Below are 15420 nucleotides of genomic sequence, written 5' to 3'. Positions count from 1 at the left end.
CGGTCTTCATTTTGCCAAGCGTCTCTTGCTAGGAAGGGCTACACCATAAGACGTTCTTCCACAGTGTTACTGATTCACAGTGTTACTGATGCCCATCTTACATTTGACATGACTTTCTCTCTGGCTGTTGAGTTTTATATCTGCTCCAGGAGTGGATAGGTTACTGTCTCCTTGAAGGCAGCCAGCACTCCACACTTACATTTCAGGTCCTTGCTGGTTCCATAAGCCAGCTGCAGCTGTCAATTTCACTGGACTGCACCAAGCCCTTGCATTCTTGCTCAGAGTGTTCATCCAGTGAAACCTACCTCTGTTTTCATAGATGCTAGTGGGAGTTAGTTGTGTCACTGAGAGGCTTTCTAACTTAATACTAATGTTACAGTGGATGAGAATTCATAGATTTTCAAAAACATTTCCAGTTGTAAGCTGCTATGAATCCTTTCCCTCTCTTCCTCTTCATTCAGCTACACTATGTTGGGAGGGCACATTCTCATACATATCCTTATGTATTTATTTTGTATTTACTTTTTTTATATAGCACAGCTCTTATCCATTTTGGGTGCCAGTGGGCTTCCAGGAATACTCAAGGTTGTATGTTTCTTGAGGAGCCATTGTCTAGAACAGAAATGAGGAGTTAAATGAATAATTCTACAGCAGCACTTAGGTTGAAGTAAAGATGGAAGTAAGCAATAAACCAACATATCACATATATTAAGAAAGGATTTCTGCGAGTAGGCCATGGCACGATTTACATGAATGGTAAGAGAAAAAGGGACAGAGGAAGAGTGAGGAATGTACATACATGCTAGAAATGGACATTTTTAATTTTACTATACAGTGCTCGCAGAATCCATATTCGACGAGGGATCCATACTGGATCAATCCGGAAATGAGCAGGGAAGGTCCTGTGGCTCGATTGGAGCTGAGTCACATCTTCTAATCACTTGTTCAGTGGTTCCACACCTGAATGTTTCAGGTGGCCTCACTCCATCTAGGGTTAGGTTCAAAATATTTGACGGGCACCAGTGTTAGTGGAAAGTAGACGACTTTAGAGGTTGGGTTCATGATTACCGTGATCAGATGGCTGTTTCTCCTTTCCAGGTGTTGATGAAAGAGGTCTATCAAACCCATACTAAAAGGCTCAAAAATGTTTCAAAGGTGCTTCGACTTGCTGAGGATATGTTCCCAGAAGAAGAGATTGAGGCTAAAAAGTGTAATTTAGGTGTCAGTGACTTCCTGTGAGTCAATAATCATGTGCCTTGGTTCTGTCATTTCTAACACTATCTCTATTAAAGTCGATAAATGTCTATCTGCACTTACCAGCGAAGAATGGATGAGTAGGTATTGTCACATGAATTGCTTTTTCTAGGTCTCTAAAATTGCCTTTACAATAATTTTGCTTGTCTGGTTTGTAGAAACCTTGTACGGAAAGTATACCGTTATTTTACAATAGAATTTTCTTTTTCAGAATTACACTTGCAAAGGTGAATGTTGACTGCTGACTGTGGCTGTTATTTATCTATTTCTGAATGTTTGTGGAATAGATATGCAGAGTTTCTAATGCTATATTCCAGTTTTTGCAATGAAGTGATGAAATACTTTTTCACATTGCGTAATTTGTTTTTGTTACAGTGATGATGACAGCACATTCAAAATCCTTGTTGCTACTGATATTCATCTTGGGTACATGGAGAAAGATGCTGTGCGTGGAAATGACAGCTTTGTGACTTTTGATGAAATTCTCAGACTCACCCAAGAACATGAAGTTAGTGAATTATGTCTTGTATGTAAATGTGAGAGAAAAATAATCAACACTCTTAGGGCTAGCATGAGGCCTTATGAGAGAGAATCCTATTGCATTTTTTGTTGTATAAACCTGATATTTATATTAGAAATTGTGTTCATGAACTGTGTGTATGTGTGAGCACGCACTCCCGCCACAAACCCCACCCTCCGCCCAACACAAATACTACTAATTCTAGTTGTGTGACACAGAAAAATATGTCTTTTTGAAGAATATCTAAAATGTTTTACAGAGATATTAAAACTCTTTGTGTGGTAGGATAACTATTTCTTAAAGTTTTCACAATTTCATATCGACTCTTGTTTTTTTCTTTTATCTGTTGCTTAGACTTGTCACACAGGGATTTCTTTTTACAAAACTGGTGTTTGTTCACAGCAATTTTATTTTCAGAAAATAGAATCATGCATGCAAAGTGTACTTTGAGTATAATACATAGAACACACTCCCTCACCCTATTTATATTTGTACAGCATTTTGGAAATATAAGAATTGCATATGAATTCCTCCTCTTCTGTCCTTAGGGTGGAAAAGCTGAAATTACCCTGTAGCTCCAAGGGGTTTGGATTGTGGCTGCTGTGGTGCTTTAAAATCATTCACGGGCTGATACAAACAAATATGGAGGGCACTGGTAGAGGAAACTCACTCAGGACACTGCCTGCGGTTGTTGAATGTCTATAAGGGATGTTTGTGAGCATGTGAAAGTGATTGTTTTATTAATGTCATTTGTGTGGGTGAGACTTTGCAGCAGATTTATTAGTGTGAGGAATGTGAATTTGTGTGTATGAGTAGGGTTGAAAGCCTGAGGCATATTAGACATGTGGTTCCCCTCTCACCCGTTCAACATTTCTCACTGATCTAGGTTGGTTTCCTGCATTGCAGACTCTTGTAGCACGACCCCTGCCAGTTTCTCTCAGGTTTGTTTTACAAGTTTCTTTCTAGCAGAGGACTCACTTCTATTGGAGAAGAAGTACACCAAATGGAACACCTTACGCAGTTGGGACTATCTTATCTATGTCTAGGCCATTGCTATAATCTTCTTTTAGAATGTTGATGTCCAGGCCATTGCTATAATCTTCTTTTAGAATGTTGATGTCCAGGCCATTTCTATAATCTTCCTTTAGAATGCTGAGGTCCAGATTTTGAAATGATGAAAGTAGGATCAATTCAGCATAAAATCCCCAGTGATGCCAACCATGTCTGACATCATTAGTAGTTCTACCTTTTTACTGAAACTCGGATGTTGCCTATCTTCCTGCCCTGGAAATACAGCATAACCAAACATAAAACAACAACTATATACAGTACATACATCTATATGCGAATTTTGAACAGGGTACTTAACGACATATTAACATAAGGTTTCCATATTTAATGTGTGGCTTCATGTCCCCATCACATAATTTTTAGAGGTACACATTTAGTTCTTACCATTGTAACGTCCTTTTCTATTTTTTGTTAATCTCAGTTTTATTATCAATGAGTTTCTTTTTTTTTTGTTTTCCTTTTATTCCACCTTTTGCTTTCACACACACCACAATTCTATCTTTGATCCATACTGTTCCATGTTTTACTTTGACAAATTTCTTTCCAACACTGATTACTTCAGTGGGTTCTGAGAATTTCATTTCACCTTTCCGTACCATTCATGGATAAGTCACTCGCCAAGACACACACATTAGTAAATTTGGATTTTTTGCTATCATACTATGACTTGTATTTTCCTTGCTTCTTCTTGATATTCTCCTCAGTTTCCTTAGTATCACATCTGCTCTTCAATTTCACAACACTTGACACCAACATAGTTTTGAGTTTCCTACCTCATGGTAACTTAAATGTGTATATTTTGTGGTATCGTGGACAGTTGTCTTATATGACCACACGATCTAATTCACATGTTCAGTCACTGACCTACCTTTTACCATTGCCAAATATATACTGGCCTTATTCACGCTGTTAACCATTTCTACTAAACTAGTGGCTTTTGGGTTATAGACCACAGTTTTCTCCTGTACAATGATGGGGTCTACCAAATATTTCTCCATCTCACTGGAACACAGTTAGGTACCAATATCTGAGATAAACTCCTCCAGATAGCTCTCACTCTAAAAATTATTTTTAGGAATTTTCTCATTTTCCTGGATGTGATTTCAGCTACAAATTCGATTTCAAACCATTTTAAAAAGAAATCCACCATCACTATGATAAATTTGCTCAGTGTCCCAAGCTTGTCCATTAGGCCTTTTATAGTGATGGCAACTTTTGCCCAAGGCCTCATAGGAACTTCCTCCTGTTGTAGGGGTTACGAATGTGGTTTTTGGACTTCATCACAATTAGCGCATAAGTAACACTCTTTGACTTTTGCTTCAATCTCTTTATCCATATCTTGCCGTTATTATATTTCTTTTATCCTACTCTTGGTTCTCCGTCTTCCCATGTGACCCTGATGGGTCAGTCCAATCTCCACTCATCCTCTAATATGGCACTCAGGTCTACATGTGTTACATAAGCCACCCATTCTTGTTCCAAATCACTCTGTGTCAGCACCATGATTTTTCTTGATAAGCCATCTGCAAACACATTGTTTTTGACCTCCACACATTCTACCACAAAATTGAATTCCTCCATATTTACTAATCATCCCTAGTCCATGGGGATACAAAACCAAACCCTCTAGTAGTATGTTCTGAAATGTCTAACTGCCCAAAATAGGGCAAGGTTTTACAATTTCTTTGTTATCCAGAATTTGGCTTAGTACAGCCCCAAAACCATGGGCACTTACATCAGTTGTCTGTGTAGTCTTATTCTTAATGTCAAACATTCTTAGAGGTAATACTTCCTACCATCCCATCCTCATCACCAAGATGTGATCTCCTTTCAGAATGATGAGGTCCAAACATTGAAATGATGACAGTAGGATTTATTCAGCATAAACTGCAGAGTGCTGTCAACCATCAGCAGCTTCCCATTCAAATGCTTTCTGTTTGCCTTCATAGCATAGTATTCTTCCCAAGGTTCTTATGCCGGTCATCATTAGGACTTCTACCTTTTTATTCAAACTTGGGATGCAACAGCTATGGTATTATTGATGCCTGGTGACACGTCCATCAGTCTGACAGACATGTACCTGTCACGCACTGACCAACAACTGCCACTCATGTCAATAAGTGACTAGAAAGCTTTGGGCAACAGATAATACACCCAAGCACCTCTTGCATCATCTGTCTGAAGTGTAAGAAAAGAATCACAAATATATGGCTAAGCAGAACTTTGAGACTTTTGTGATCAGAAAACGTGCAGTGGATGCATTCTTAAGTGTCTGTACACCCTGCTGTTTCTTTTGCTGCCAGTCCACATAATTTAAAACCAATTATTTACAGTGACCCCCGAAGAAGGGTGTTTTGAGCCCGAAATGCATTCGGTATTTTCATCGAATAAACGCTGCCTGAAACGAATTATTCTTCAGTCATGTTCTTGCAAGAGGTCCGCATGGACACAGTTGGAACAGTAGAAGTTTGGGAAATTGCATATACACTCCGCGTGTGGATTCAAACAAAAGTTGGAGAAAAGTGATGAGAAATTATGGAATACAAGTAGTACATTGATTACTATTGATTACTATGAATGAATACATTATCGCCATGGTGGCATAATTAGCTGTGCGATTGTTTTGGGGCGCGAGATGACGCCCCACTCCAGTGATGTTACAAGGATTGCCCAGTTATGCCTGAGTTCCCACGGTGAGAGAGAGCTGGCCTGACAATGAGCGTGACTTACAGTGTGATTTGAGCCAATGTGGTTGAGAGTGTGGAAATCTGTTATGGTGTGTGAGTGACTGTGACTAACTAAGTGCATGACAAAGAGACCATGTCTCTGAATGTGTCAGTCTCTTACTTTGCGCAGGTTGAAGGATTTAAAATCTTTTAGAGGAGAGGCAGAAAGGAAGGAGGTACAGGGAAATAGCAGGATAGCTGGTTGAATCAAATCCGAAAGAGAACGCTGAGCAAAAGTGGTTGTTAAACACACTTTTTTAATGCATTTTAGATGGGTTTTTTTTGCCAGTAGTTTTCATCAACTTCGGGCATGTGCATTTCTAAACCTTGTTTTAATGCACGTGCAGATTTAATTTGTACCTTATTAAAAGCTAACTAGAAGAGTGTCAGTACTGTAAAAAGTGTATGTGACAGCAGCTTCCTATTTATGGCATGCACATCTGGAATGCTCCCCAAAGACGTTCTAAAGATGTGTTTTTTCATTTTCAGTAAGGCGGGGGGGGGTTTGTCTTATAAAAAACTACTGTTATTCTCGGATCCTGCAATACGTACTTCACAGTAATGCCCGCAACACAGCTTACACCAATTCCACACCATCAGTGAGCAGGAAAATGGGGAAAAGATAAGTTTCGCAAAGGCTGTGGTTATATTTTTGGACATGCATCACAGCTGCCCCCTTATAGTTTCTAGACTACAAAGTAAATGTGCATTCAAGAAAGGACTAATGGAGTCTGTTTCCATTGTGATCTAAATTCACGTCACCTTCATGGGACACATATACCCACAATGTACTATAATTTCACCATTGCCAGACAGGAGTTATAGATGTTAAAATAATCATGTTGTCTCTTTATTTCACCCTCATCTGATCTACTCCTCATGTTTGCTTTGGATTGGGATTGCTAGATCTTTCCTCGGAGAGTGGAAATTATTGGAGCTTAAAACAGTTGAAAAATTCCTAAATGAGAAACAAGTTCATGACTCCCACTTTTGCTCTTTCGCCAGAGCTATTTGCACATTTGAGCACACTGCCTTATCCATATTGATTGTCATCTATATGCTCTGAGGTGAGGGTTGTTCCTTCACTAGATGTATGAGACACCAACTTTTTACGCCCTTCTTAAGGTGGCGGTGAAGGACTAGACTGAGCAGTAGCTCCTTTTCCTAGCAGATATATCATGCTGCTCCAGGATCATAATCAAGGTTTTGTCAGGAGCAGCACCTTAACTTAGCTAGCAGGTGGAGCGGTAGAAGTGCATGTATTGTCTGTGGGCATGATGGAATAGCGGCCCAGATAACGCAGGTGTCCCATTCAGAAGTCACTCTGTTCTGGGAATCCTCCAAGCCCTGGGCTACATGCCAAAGTACTCACCTCACCTAAACTGTTCATTTCACAGGGGCTTTCTTGGATACTCATCTTCCTCAACCCTGCATGAGTTAGCACGTCTGCAAATTTGTATTTTTACGCCCCTAACGCCATCACCCTTTATGCCACCTACATCGGTAGGCGGAGAATACCATTGTACGAACAGCCTTGTACCAGGAGCAGATAACATTTTGGAAGGAATGCAGATTAGTGAATGCGTAGTCATATGTAGTATGTGCAAAGCAGACAGTGGAATTGATAATGAAGAATTATTTATATTTTATAACTTTGCTCCATTCCGATGATCTATCTGTGTCTCTCAACTACCATGGTCTTATTTTTGGGAAACTATTGTATTTCTTAAGTGGGTGCTACAAATGTGAAGGACTAGTTCTTGAAACTGCGTGCTAGTGATGACAAAAATGTAAAGCAGAGCAGTCAAGGAAAATAAGAAAATGATATTTAGTGCAAGCTTCCACCGTTGTGCATTTAGTACACGATGGCTCACGCTTGTCCCATTCTCTTCGCTTGATCAGTATTACTTCTTGTCATGCCACATTTGTGCATAAAGCTCCTACAAGTATGAATTGATAATGCATTAAATCTCCCGTTGCACTCATCCACATGTTCTCAAACGTTTTTGTTATTAAATATTAAAGGTATGGTTGTGGGTGTTTTTTGTTAGCTATTATAGTCTTTTAAATTGATTATTTCTTATTTTACTTAAACTAACTCACCAACTCCTGTATGCAAGGTTGGAGATTCTTAGGCATAAGTGTTCGCTGCACCTGGCAGTAGCTGTAATGTGTAAAGGTGTACTTTATATTCAGTTTATAACAGTGGAATGTACGTTTAAGTTGTACATGTTAACAACGTACATATAAATCCTATCCACATTGGTGGGAAAAAAGGTCAACTCTGGGTAGGGGGCAAAGGATTAGTAGAAACATAACACAAATTAGGTTACTACTGAAAATTTAATCATTTTGGACAATCACTAAGTGCTAAAAGTGTGTTTTGAGACTTATTTGGACATCTAACTCACAAATAAATCCCTGATCTTGCGATGAACTGAAAGAGAAGGAATGTTTGTATACTGGGGGCAGAGAATCTACATTTCGTAAGGCAGCCACTCACTTTTGGAGAGCAATTACACAAAATGTATTGCTAAAAGTGTGGCCCTAAATATGGAAGGGCTGTATGTAGGGGCGTTAGGTGCTATGTCTTGCATATCATTGCCCAAATGGTTTTGTTGCAAGGGATTAAGCGGGTGTGAGAATCTGTCCACCCAGAAATGACTTGTGTAGTGAGGGTACACCAATGTGAGTAAAATGTTTGAATTATAGTAAGAAACTGTATTGAAAAAAACAAACTAAGACAATGTTCTTCTAATTTCTTGACCATTGAATGGTTAGTAATAGGGGCTGTATGCAGCACGCACATGTAGAGTTAGGGTAATTACTACTAGTCACCAGCTTACACACACACTTTACATCATGCATAGTTTACACAGTTCTGAGGAAATGGATAAGTATGAAATGCATAGTTCACAAATGTAATTGACTACATTTGTGATTGGTCCTACAGGATTTTGCCTCATTTTGGTATACTTTACAGTGAATATTTGATTTCATTTTTCCTTTCATTCCTTACTATGTTAATCACTCCCCTCTCTCGCCATATCTTTCTCCTTTTCTCACCACACAAGGAATTGTAGTGCATCCTGATAAAAAAAAGTTCAGGTTTATATGCTGCTGATAATAACATGAACACTATTCTTTTCACTCTGCAGGTGGATTTTTTACTATTGGGTGGTGACCTCTTTCATGACAACAAACCCTCTCGACGAGCTTTACACACGTGCCTTGAGCTTTTTAGGAAGTACTGCATGGGTGATCGACCTATTCAATTTGAAGTTCTGAGTGACCAGTCAGTCAACTTTAGTTATAGCAAGTGAGTATCAGTATTGTTAAATCAGAAACTACTAAAGTGATAGTTTTGTAGTTCTGCTGAACCCTACTAAAGTAGTTTTGCTTGTTCCCGGGCATATGGTGCATTTCATTTGAAGTGTTCTCTCAGTGAAACCTATATGAAAGGGTGAATGGCTTGTAGACCTGGACCAAGAACTAAATTTCTATGGCTTTGGAGTTTTTCTTGTTTAAATTATGGTTGAACCATAACCCTTGTCCCAACTGATGATCTGGTAGGTCCAGGGGATGTCCCATGGATGTCTCTGCAAATAAAAAACCTCACCACAACCGACCAGCTTTGAGACATGGGAGCTTGAAGCTTTGTTATTTTTTGTTACTTTCCTTTGTAGAAGCCCCTGACCAGCCACTGAAGACGCCTGTGTTAACTTCGAGCTGGAACCAGCTTGATTACTGACACGTTCTTCCTAAACTGTGCCAAATGCTCCAGGGCACCTACAGAAAGATCCATGGGAGTCCCATTGTTTGGGCACAGACTCTTTGACTTTGAGTATGTTTACTTTCTGAGACTGTTTTTGCAGATTCTCAGAAATTCTGGAAGGTAGCGGAGAACACCCAACCCATCCCCCATATAATACTATTTGCCATATAGCCGCATGTTACTTGAATTATAGAGCATCACCGGAATAATGCTTTAACTGTTTTGGATCTGGGTCCTTGAATGTTCCTGGATCTTCCTTTTCATATCATTTTAACTACCCTACATTACTGTGTGCAAATAAAAGACCTATTTTTGATTGGTCATTGAGTTGGCTGAGTATAAAGCATGTGCCTTGCAATATTTAAGTTCCATCTCCTATCTAATTGGAGAGTAGTCAGCTGTTTACTATTTTTTTTTAGAAAGGTTCCTATAAGGGTTGCGAGGAACTAGCGAACATAATGGCTGACTACAGATGTCCTTCAGGGACTGTCCTTGCAGATGGCTGGAGAAGGCCACTGCCCTATAATTAGAGAGTGACCTAACACAAGCCAAAATACTCCTAGCACTTCTACAGAAGACACTGGGTCCGAATGAGCTACCAGCAGAATACTGACACAGAATGGCAGGCAAGATAGCGTCCCCACTACACGGGATGTACATGACGGCATATTGAGGGGAAGAACATTTGGTAAATTTACACACTGCGACAATTGGACTTATCTCCGAGGCAGGGAAACTCCAAGATAGATGGGAGCCATACAGACCGATACCCTTCCTCGATGCGCATACAAAAATCTTGGCCATGGTGTTAGTAAATAGACTACAGGATGTGATCTCAGACTTGGTACACCCGGAACAGAATGGGTTTATACCTCAAAGGTCAACGAAACTGAACCTCCAACGCTTATACAATATCATGGATAAATTGGAGATCTGCTGGCGATCACGTCTTCATACTGAAATAAAGCATTCGAATGGCATTCGAATGGCCATTCATGTTGGCCATCATGAGGAAAATGGGATTCGGTCCAAACTTTTTTAATTGGACACGGCTCCTCTATATGAACCCAAGATCCAAGCTTAAAGTAAACAGAGTCTTATCCAGGAAATTTCCATTCAGAAGGGTGTCCTCTGTCATCAATGCTATTCTCCATTGCAATAGAGGCCCTAGCTGAGTCGATTTGGGTCGATGCCCAGATACAGAGTGGAGTAGGGGCGAGTCCTGGGAGGACCTAAAATCGCTATACGCTGATGATATCTTGCTATATTTTGTGGAACCTGACACCTCCCTATTATAGGATGACCAGGCGTCCCAGATTTGCCAGGACGGTCCCAGTTTTACACCAGCTGTCCCAGGAGATTTCAAGAAATTTAGCTCATGTCCCGGTTTTTAAAGAGGGTCGACTGAAAACGGCGGGAGGGGCTTTTTTATGTTTTACAAAAGCAGGGAGAGTTAGCAGTTGTTTCAAGAAAACAATTTAATTAAAAGGCAAGTTACTGGGTTTAAAAATTGCATTTTATGTATGTTCTTACTGCGTGTTCTGTAATTTTCTGCTGAGGAGCGCTGTCATTCTGTGTACTCGGTTGAAGTAAAATTGTAGTCCTTCTATTTTCATAAAATGTCCCGGTTTTTGGCTTTAACTTTCTGGTCACTCTACCCTACTATGCCTCAGTGAAGTCTTTACAATCTACGGTGCCTACTCGGGATTGAAGGGAAATAGGGAGAAATTCTTGATTTTTCAAATGGAAGCTGGATAGTGAGAGGAACATTACCTCTGCCATTGAAATTTGCCACACAACATTTTAAATACCTGGGTTTACAGATATCGAAAACCATATGAGAAAAACCTGGCCCCACTCCTCCAGAGACTGGAGAGGGATATAAAACATTGGAGAGCCTTGCCACTCTCTCTCATGCATTGTGCAAAACTATTCAAGATGATGGCAATGCCCAGATTTACTTACATACTGCAAAATAGCCCGTATGCCATCCCTGACACTTTCTTTCAGGCAACAAACAGACTTTTAAGTTTCCTTCTCTGATTGGACAGCCCAGCACGCTTTGCTGTATCCACACTGCAAAGATCAGTGTACTTTGTGGGCAAAGCACTGCTGAATATTCATAAATATTTTGAGGCAGCACAGGTCTTCATAGTAAATGAGTGGGCATACTCCCCACTGGAGGGCCCAGCATTTAAAGTGGACCTTGAGAAATTGGGACAGAAAGGCTATTCCCACATAGTGCTTTATAATGTGGGCATTATAACATAATGCTTTTACCACGCATCCATTACCATGTAATGCCTTAACCACACATTGCCTTTTCAACACAATCTTTTACCACGAATATGGTTTTACATTGCAAGATAAGTATATATAGGGTAATTGTGTGTTTTTATAGATATATATGTGTGTGTATGTGTGTGTGTGTATAGGTATTAGGGGCAGTTCCCATACCCGGACGGGGTGGAAATCGTGGAAAGAACCTTCGCCAACTTGAAACTCATTTCATACTGGCACTTGACACCAAGATGCCGAATGGTTTAAATACGAGTGAAGACATGCACAACTTCCTCTAGGCCAGTCAAGCACATAATCATCTTAGTCAGGTTGATACCTGTTTAGATCTTGATATGCCCTAAGGGTGACAATGTCCTTGAGATCTTTTAATCCCATGATGAATTTCTTAACATCTATAGTTATTGAGTTTAAGTTCTGTACATAGTTAGTGAGAGATTACATTGATTCCCTTAGATATTAAGGAACGTTTTGCTTTAAGTAACTATGAATTCAGAACTTGCACTTTACTAATGTTTAGCCTCTATTAGCAAATTATGGCTAGGCCGCTGAGGTATTTTTTTTGTGGTATTTGCACATTATGTTTGCACTAGGTATTGCTTTCTTTGCACATAGCACAGCGCTTTTAGTATAGAACAGACTGTACATAAACAATTGCTTTTGGTTGACCCACATAAAGCTCTAAAATGTCAATTACTAAACGTGCTGGCTCACTGAAGCAGTTATTAATTGAGGTTTAATATACCTTAGTCTTGTATCGCTATATTGTATATAGTTAAAAATTATTAATGTTCTAGCATGATGGAATTACTGACGGACGCTGTGAGCACTAGCACTTTAACATTTCTATTAAATTGGGAGAGAATGTGTATATAATATTTGGGTGTTTTCGAACTACTCAGCTTCTTGTCTAGCAAAAGCACTTCAATTCCAACAGTGAACGTTCAAACCAACATTTACAAACAAATTGTAGCGATACAGAAAAGATCAATGTACAAATACTAGTCTACTTTGCACGTTCAGTTTTAAGGTCTGATATTTACAGCCAAAATGAGGTATTTTATATGTGTGTTTTATATGCGTTTTCATTAATATCATATTTATTTGATCAATTTATTGTATTTAGACATTGATATAGGCTTGGAAAAGAATATGATATTTATCAGTATAGCAACAGTCTGTTTTTCATTTTCACTAACTTGGCCTAATGTTTTTAGAGTCAATAGTGCATACATTCTATTTATTTTGTTCCCTGTCATCTGGCGGGTCATGTGATCAAGATCGCGTTACGTGATCGAAACGCGTCATGGCAGGCTATGAGCAGCACTGGAGTTTATGATTTATGCTGAATAAAGCACAGCAGTGCGGAAAGGAATATTTGGAGTTGTGTATTACCTTAAGGGTAAAAGTGGTCCGTACCGGCGGTCCCTGGTAGGTAGTTATAGTTAGAACCAAAGTTCTTCAAGCTCCCTCCGTGGACCCCAACAAAAAGGACTGGGTGCCCTGAGAGGGACCAGAGAACCCGGTATTTTGGCCAGGCCCCTATGGGATGGGGTCCCTAGGGCCAAAATAGGCACCCTCCCTTGTTTTATAAAACATTTTTCTTTTTAAATAAAAATAAAGGGCAGGCTCTGGGGTGGGGACCCCGGGGCCAAAATCAGCCAGGGGTGGGGGGGCGGGGGGTTTGTTGACCACTCTTCCATTTAATTTAAATTTTAAAAAAAGGATTATAAAAAAAAGAAACGCCAGGCCTTGGGGAGGGGATCCCTGGGGCTGTAATAGGCCCAAGGAGGGGAACTGCGCAACCCCTTTCCCCATTCTTAAAATGCCTGGCCCTGGGTGATGGGGTCCCCGGTGGCAAATATGGCCCAGGGAAGGGAGGCACACAGCCCCCCTTTCTTTTATAATTTTTATTAAGGAAAATCCCACCGGCACGACACTTGAGATCCCACCCCCTTGCTGCACCACTCTGCAATTGTGCCTCCTGAAGTGCTGCTGCTTTGGGGATGAAGTCCCTTTCGCTACTGAGGGTCCTTAGGGGCCAACAATACCTCCTGTTACCTCCAGTAAGTCCCTCACAGTGGGATTGCTGAGAGGTAGTAGGAGGCTTCATCCCCAAGCCAGCAGTGCACCAGGAGGCGCATTTGCAGAGTGGTGGAGAAAGGGGGCTTGGCCTCCGAAGACCTCTCAGCAATCCTGTTGTATGGACCTTACTGGAGGTAACAGGGGGGCTTGTTGCCACGGCACAGAGTGATGGGCGGGGCGGGGGGGGGGGGTGAGCGAAGGGAATGTCTCCTGTAAGGTTCGTAATGTGGGTGTGCACTCTCCCAGCTCGTCAGTCAGGCTACATGGTTCCATGTACACTCCTTGTGGGGGCAGCACCGCTCTTTTTTACATGGACCGTAGAGAGCAGTTCCCCAGGCCATAAAGCTGGTGCTTTTAGTAGCACGGGGCCATGTGGAGACCACACAGGTTTCAGCCACGAAGTTCTCGGTGCTCTCAGCCAACGGCACTTGGGCACGTTCATAGAAAAAAGGGGAATTCGAGTAGGTTGTACCGCTGCGAGGTCTTTCATGGCCCTGACACCTCTGGGGGAAAACATGGAGTCAAGGCGTTGGAGTCAATCGGGGGTGTTCTTAGGTCCACTTTTGCAGGGCAGAGGTTAGCAGGGCAGCACAGAAAAGCAGGGCAGCAGTTCCTGGGAACAGTCAGTCACAGCAGAGTGTCAATCTCCATAGCGCAGCAGCCTTTACTCCAGCAGAGTTATTGCAGGTCCAGTAGTGTACTACGTTGATAGGGCCAGAGCCCTCATAATTATACCCCAAAAGGCCTGTGATGTGGGGGTGACTACAAGGGGACCTTCAGAATTGTGCAAGGGTCCCTTTCAGCCCACTCCTGGGTCCAGACTACCAGTTGGAGGTAGGTTAGCCCTTTGTGCAAGAGCAGTACACAGCCCATTAAGATGTAAGTGTGAATCACGTTTTACTCTCTCAGCCCATGAAGGCTGATGTAGATGTATGTAGATGAATGCCGATGTATTCCCGGGCACCCAATCCTTTCTGTATTTGTGGCTGTCTAGAGAGAGTATGTACAGAAGTGTAGCTTTCACCCTGGCCACACGTGGATTGGAGACTGGCTGCAGGCACACAGAGCAAAGTTAAGAGCAGAGAAATGTCCACTTTCTAAAAGTGGCTTTTTCGAAAATAGTAGTAATAAATCCAGCTTCACAATTAAAGAGGTTTCATCACTACTATTCCAACCATACCAAACATGATAGTGTCACTCCTTTCTGATCAGGAATTACCACCTAAAAGTATATAAGGCAATCCCCAATGCTGGCCTAGAAGGAGTAGGCTTCACAGCAGTGAAAAAAATTATCCGTTTGTCACTGCCAGGACATATACAACTTAAAGGTACATGTCCTGCCTTTTAGTATCACAACACCCTGCCCTTAGGGTCACTTAGGTCCTACCTTAGGGGTGACTTATGTATAATAAAGTGGGACTCTAAGGCTTGACAAGTGGTTTTAAATGCCAGGTCGAGGTAGCAGTAAACTGCACAGACAGGTCTTGCAATGGCAGGCATGAGACAGGTTTAAAAGGCTACTTGAGTGGTTGTCACAACTAGTGCTCAAGGTCCACAAGTAGCATTTAGAGTACAGGCCCTTGGTTTATGGGATACCTCTTTATAAGGGACTTATAGTAACCTAAATATGCCAATGTCACCATGTTTTAGGGGTGAAGCACCTACACTTTAGCACTGATTAGCAGTGGAAG

At 41.1% G+C, this 15420-nt stretch overlaps 1 protein-coding gene across 1 annotated transcript in view; it reads left to right on the top strand.

Moving 5' to 3' along the window:
* The window catches only part of MRE11 (MRE11 double strand break repair nuclease), a 453446-nt gene that overhangs the window by 30646 nt on the left and 407380 nt on the right, over positions 1-15420 (top strand). Inside the window, exons 3-4 of the mRNA XM_085621402.1 lie at positions 1630-1762; positions 8730-8890. Of these exons, the coding sequence (XP_085477528.1) occupies positions 1630-1762; positions 8730-8890 (294 nt within the window). The remainder of the gene's footprint in view (positions 1-1629; positions 1763-8729; positions 8891-15420) is intronic.

This window comes from Triturus cristatus, chromosome 8 (assembly GCF_964204655.1).
Source record: "Triturus cristatus chromosome 8, aTriCri1.1, whole genome shotgun sequence".
NCBI classification, from domain to species: domain Eukaryota; kingdom Metazoa; phylum Chordata; class Amphibia; order Caudata; family Salamandridae; genus Triturus; species Triturus cristatus.
This window is presented reverse-complemented; position numbering and strand designations above follow the sequence as displayed.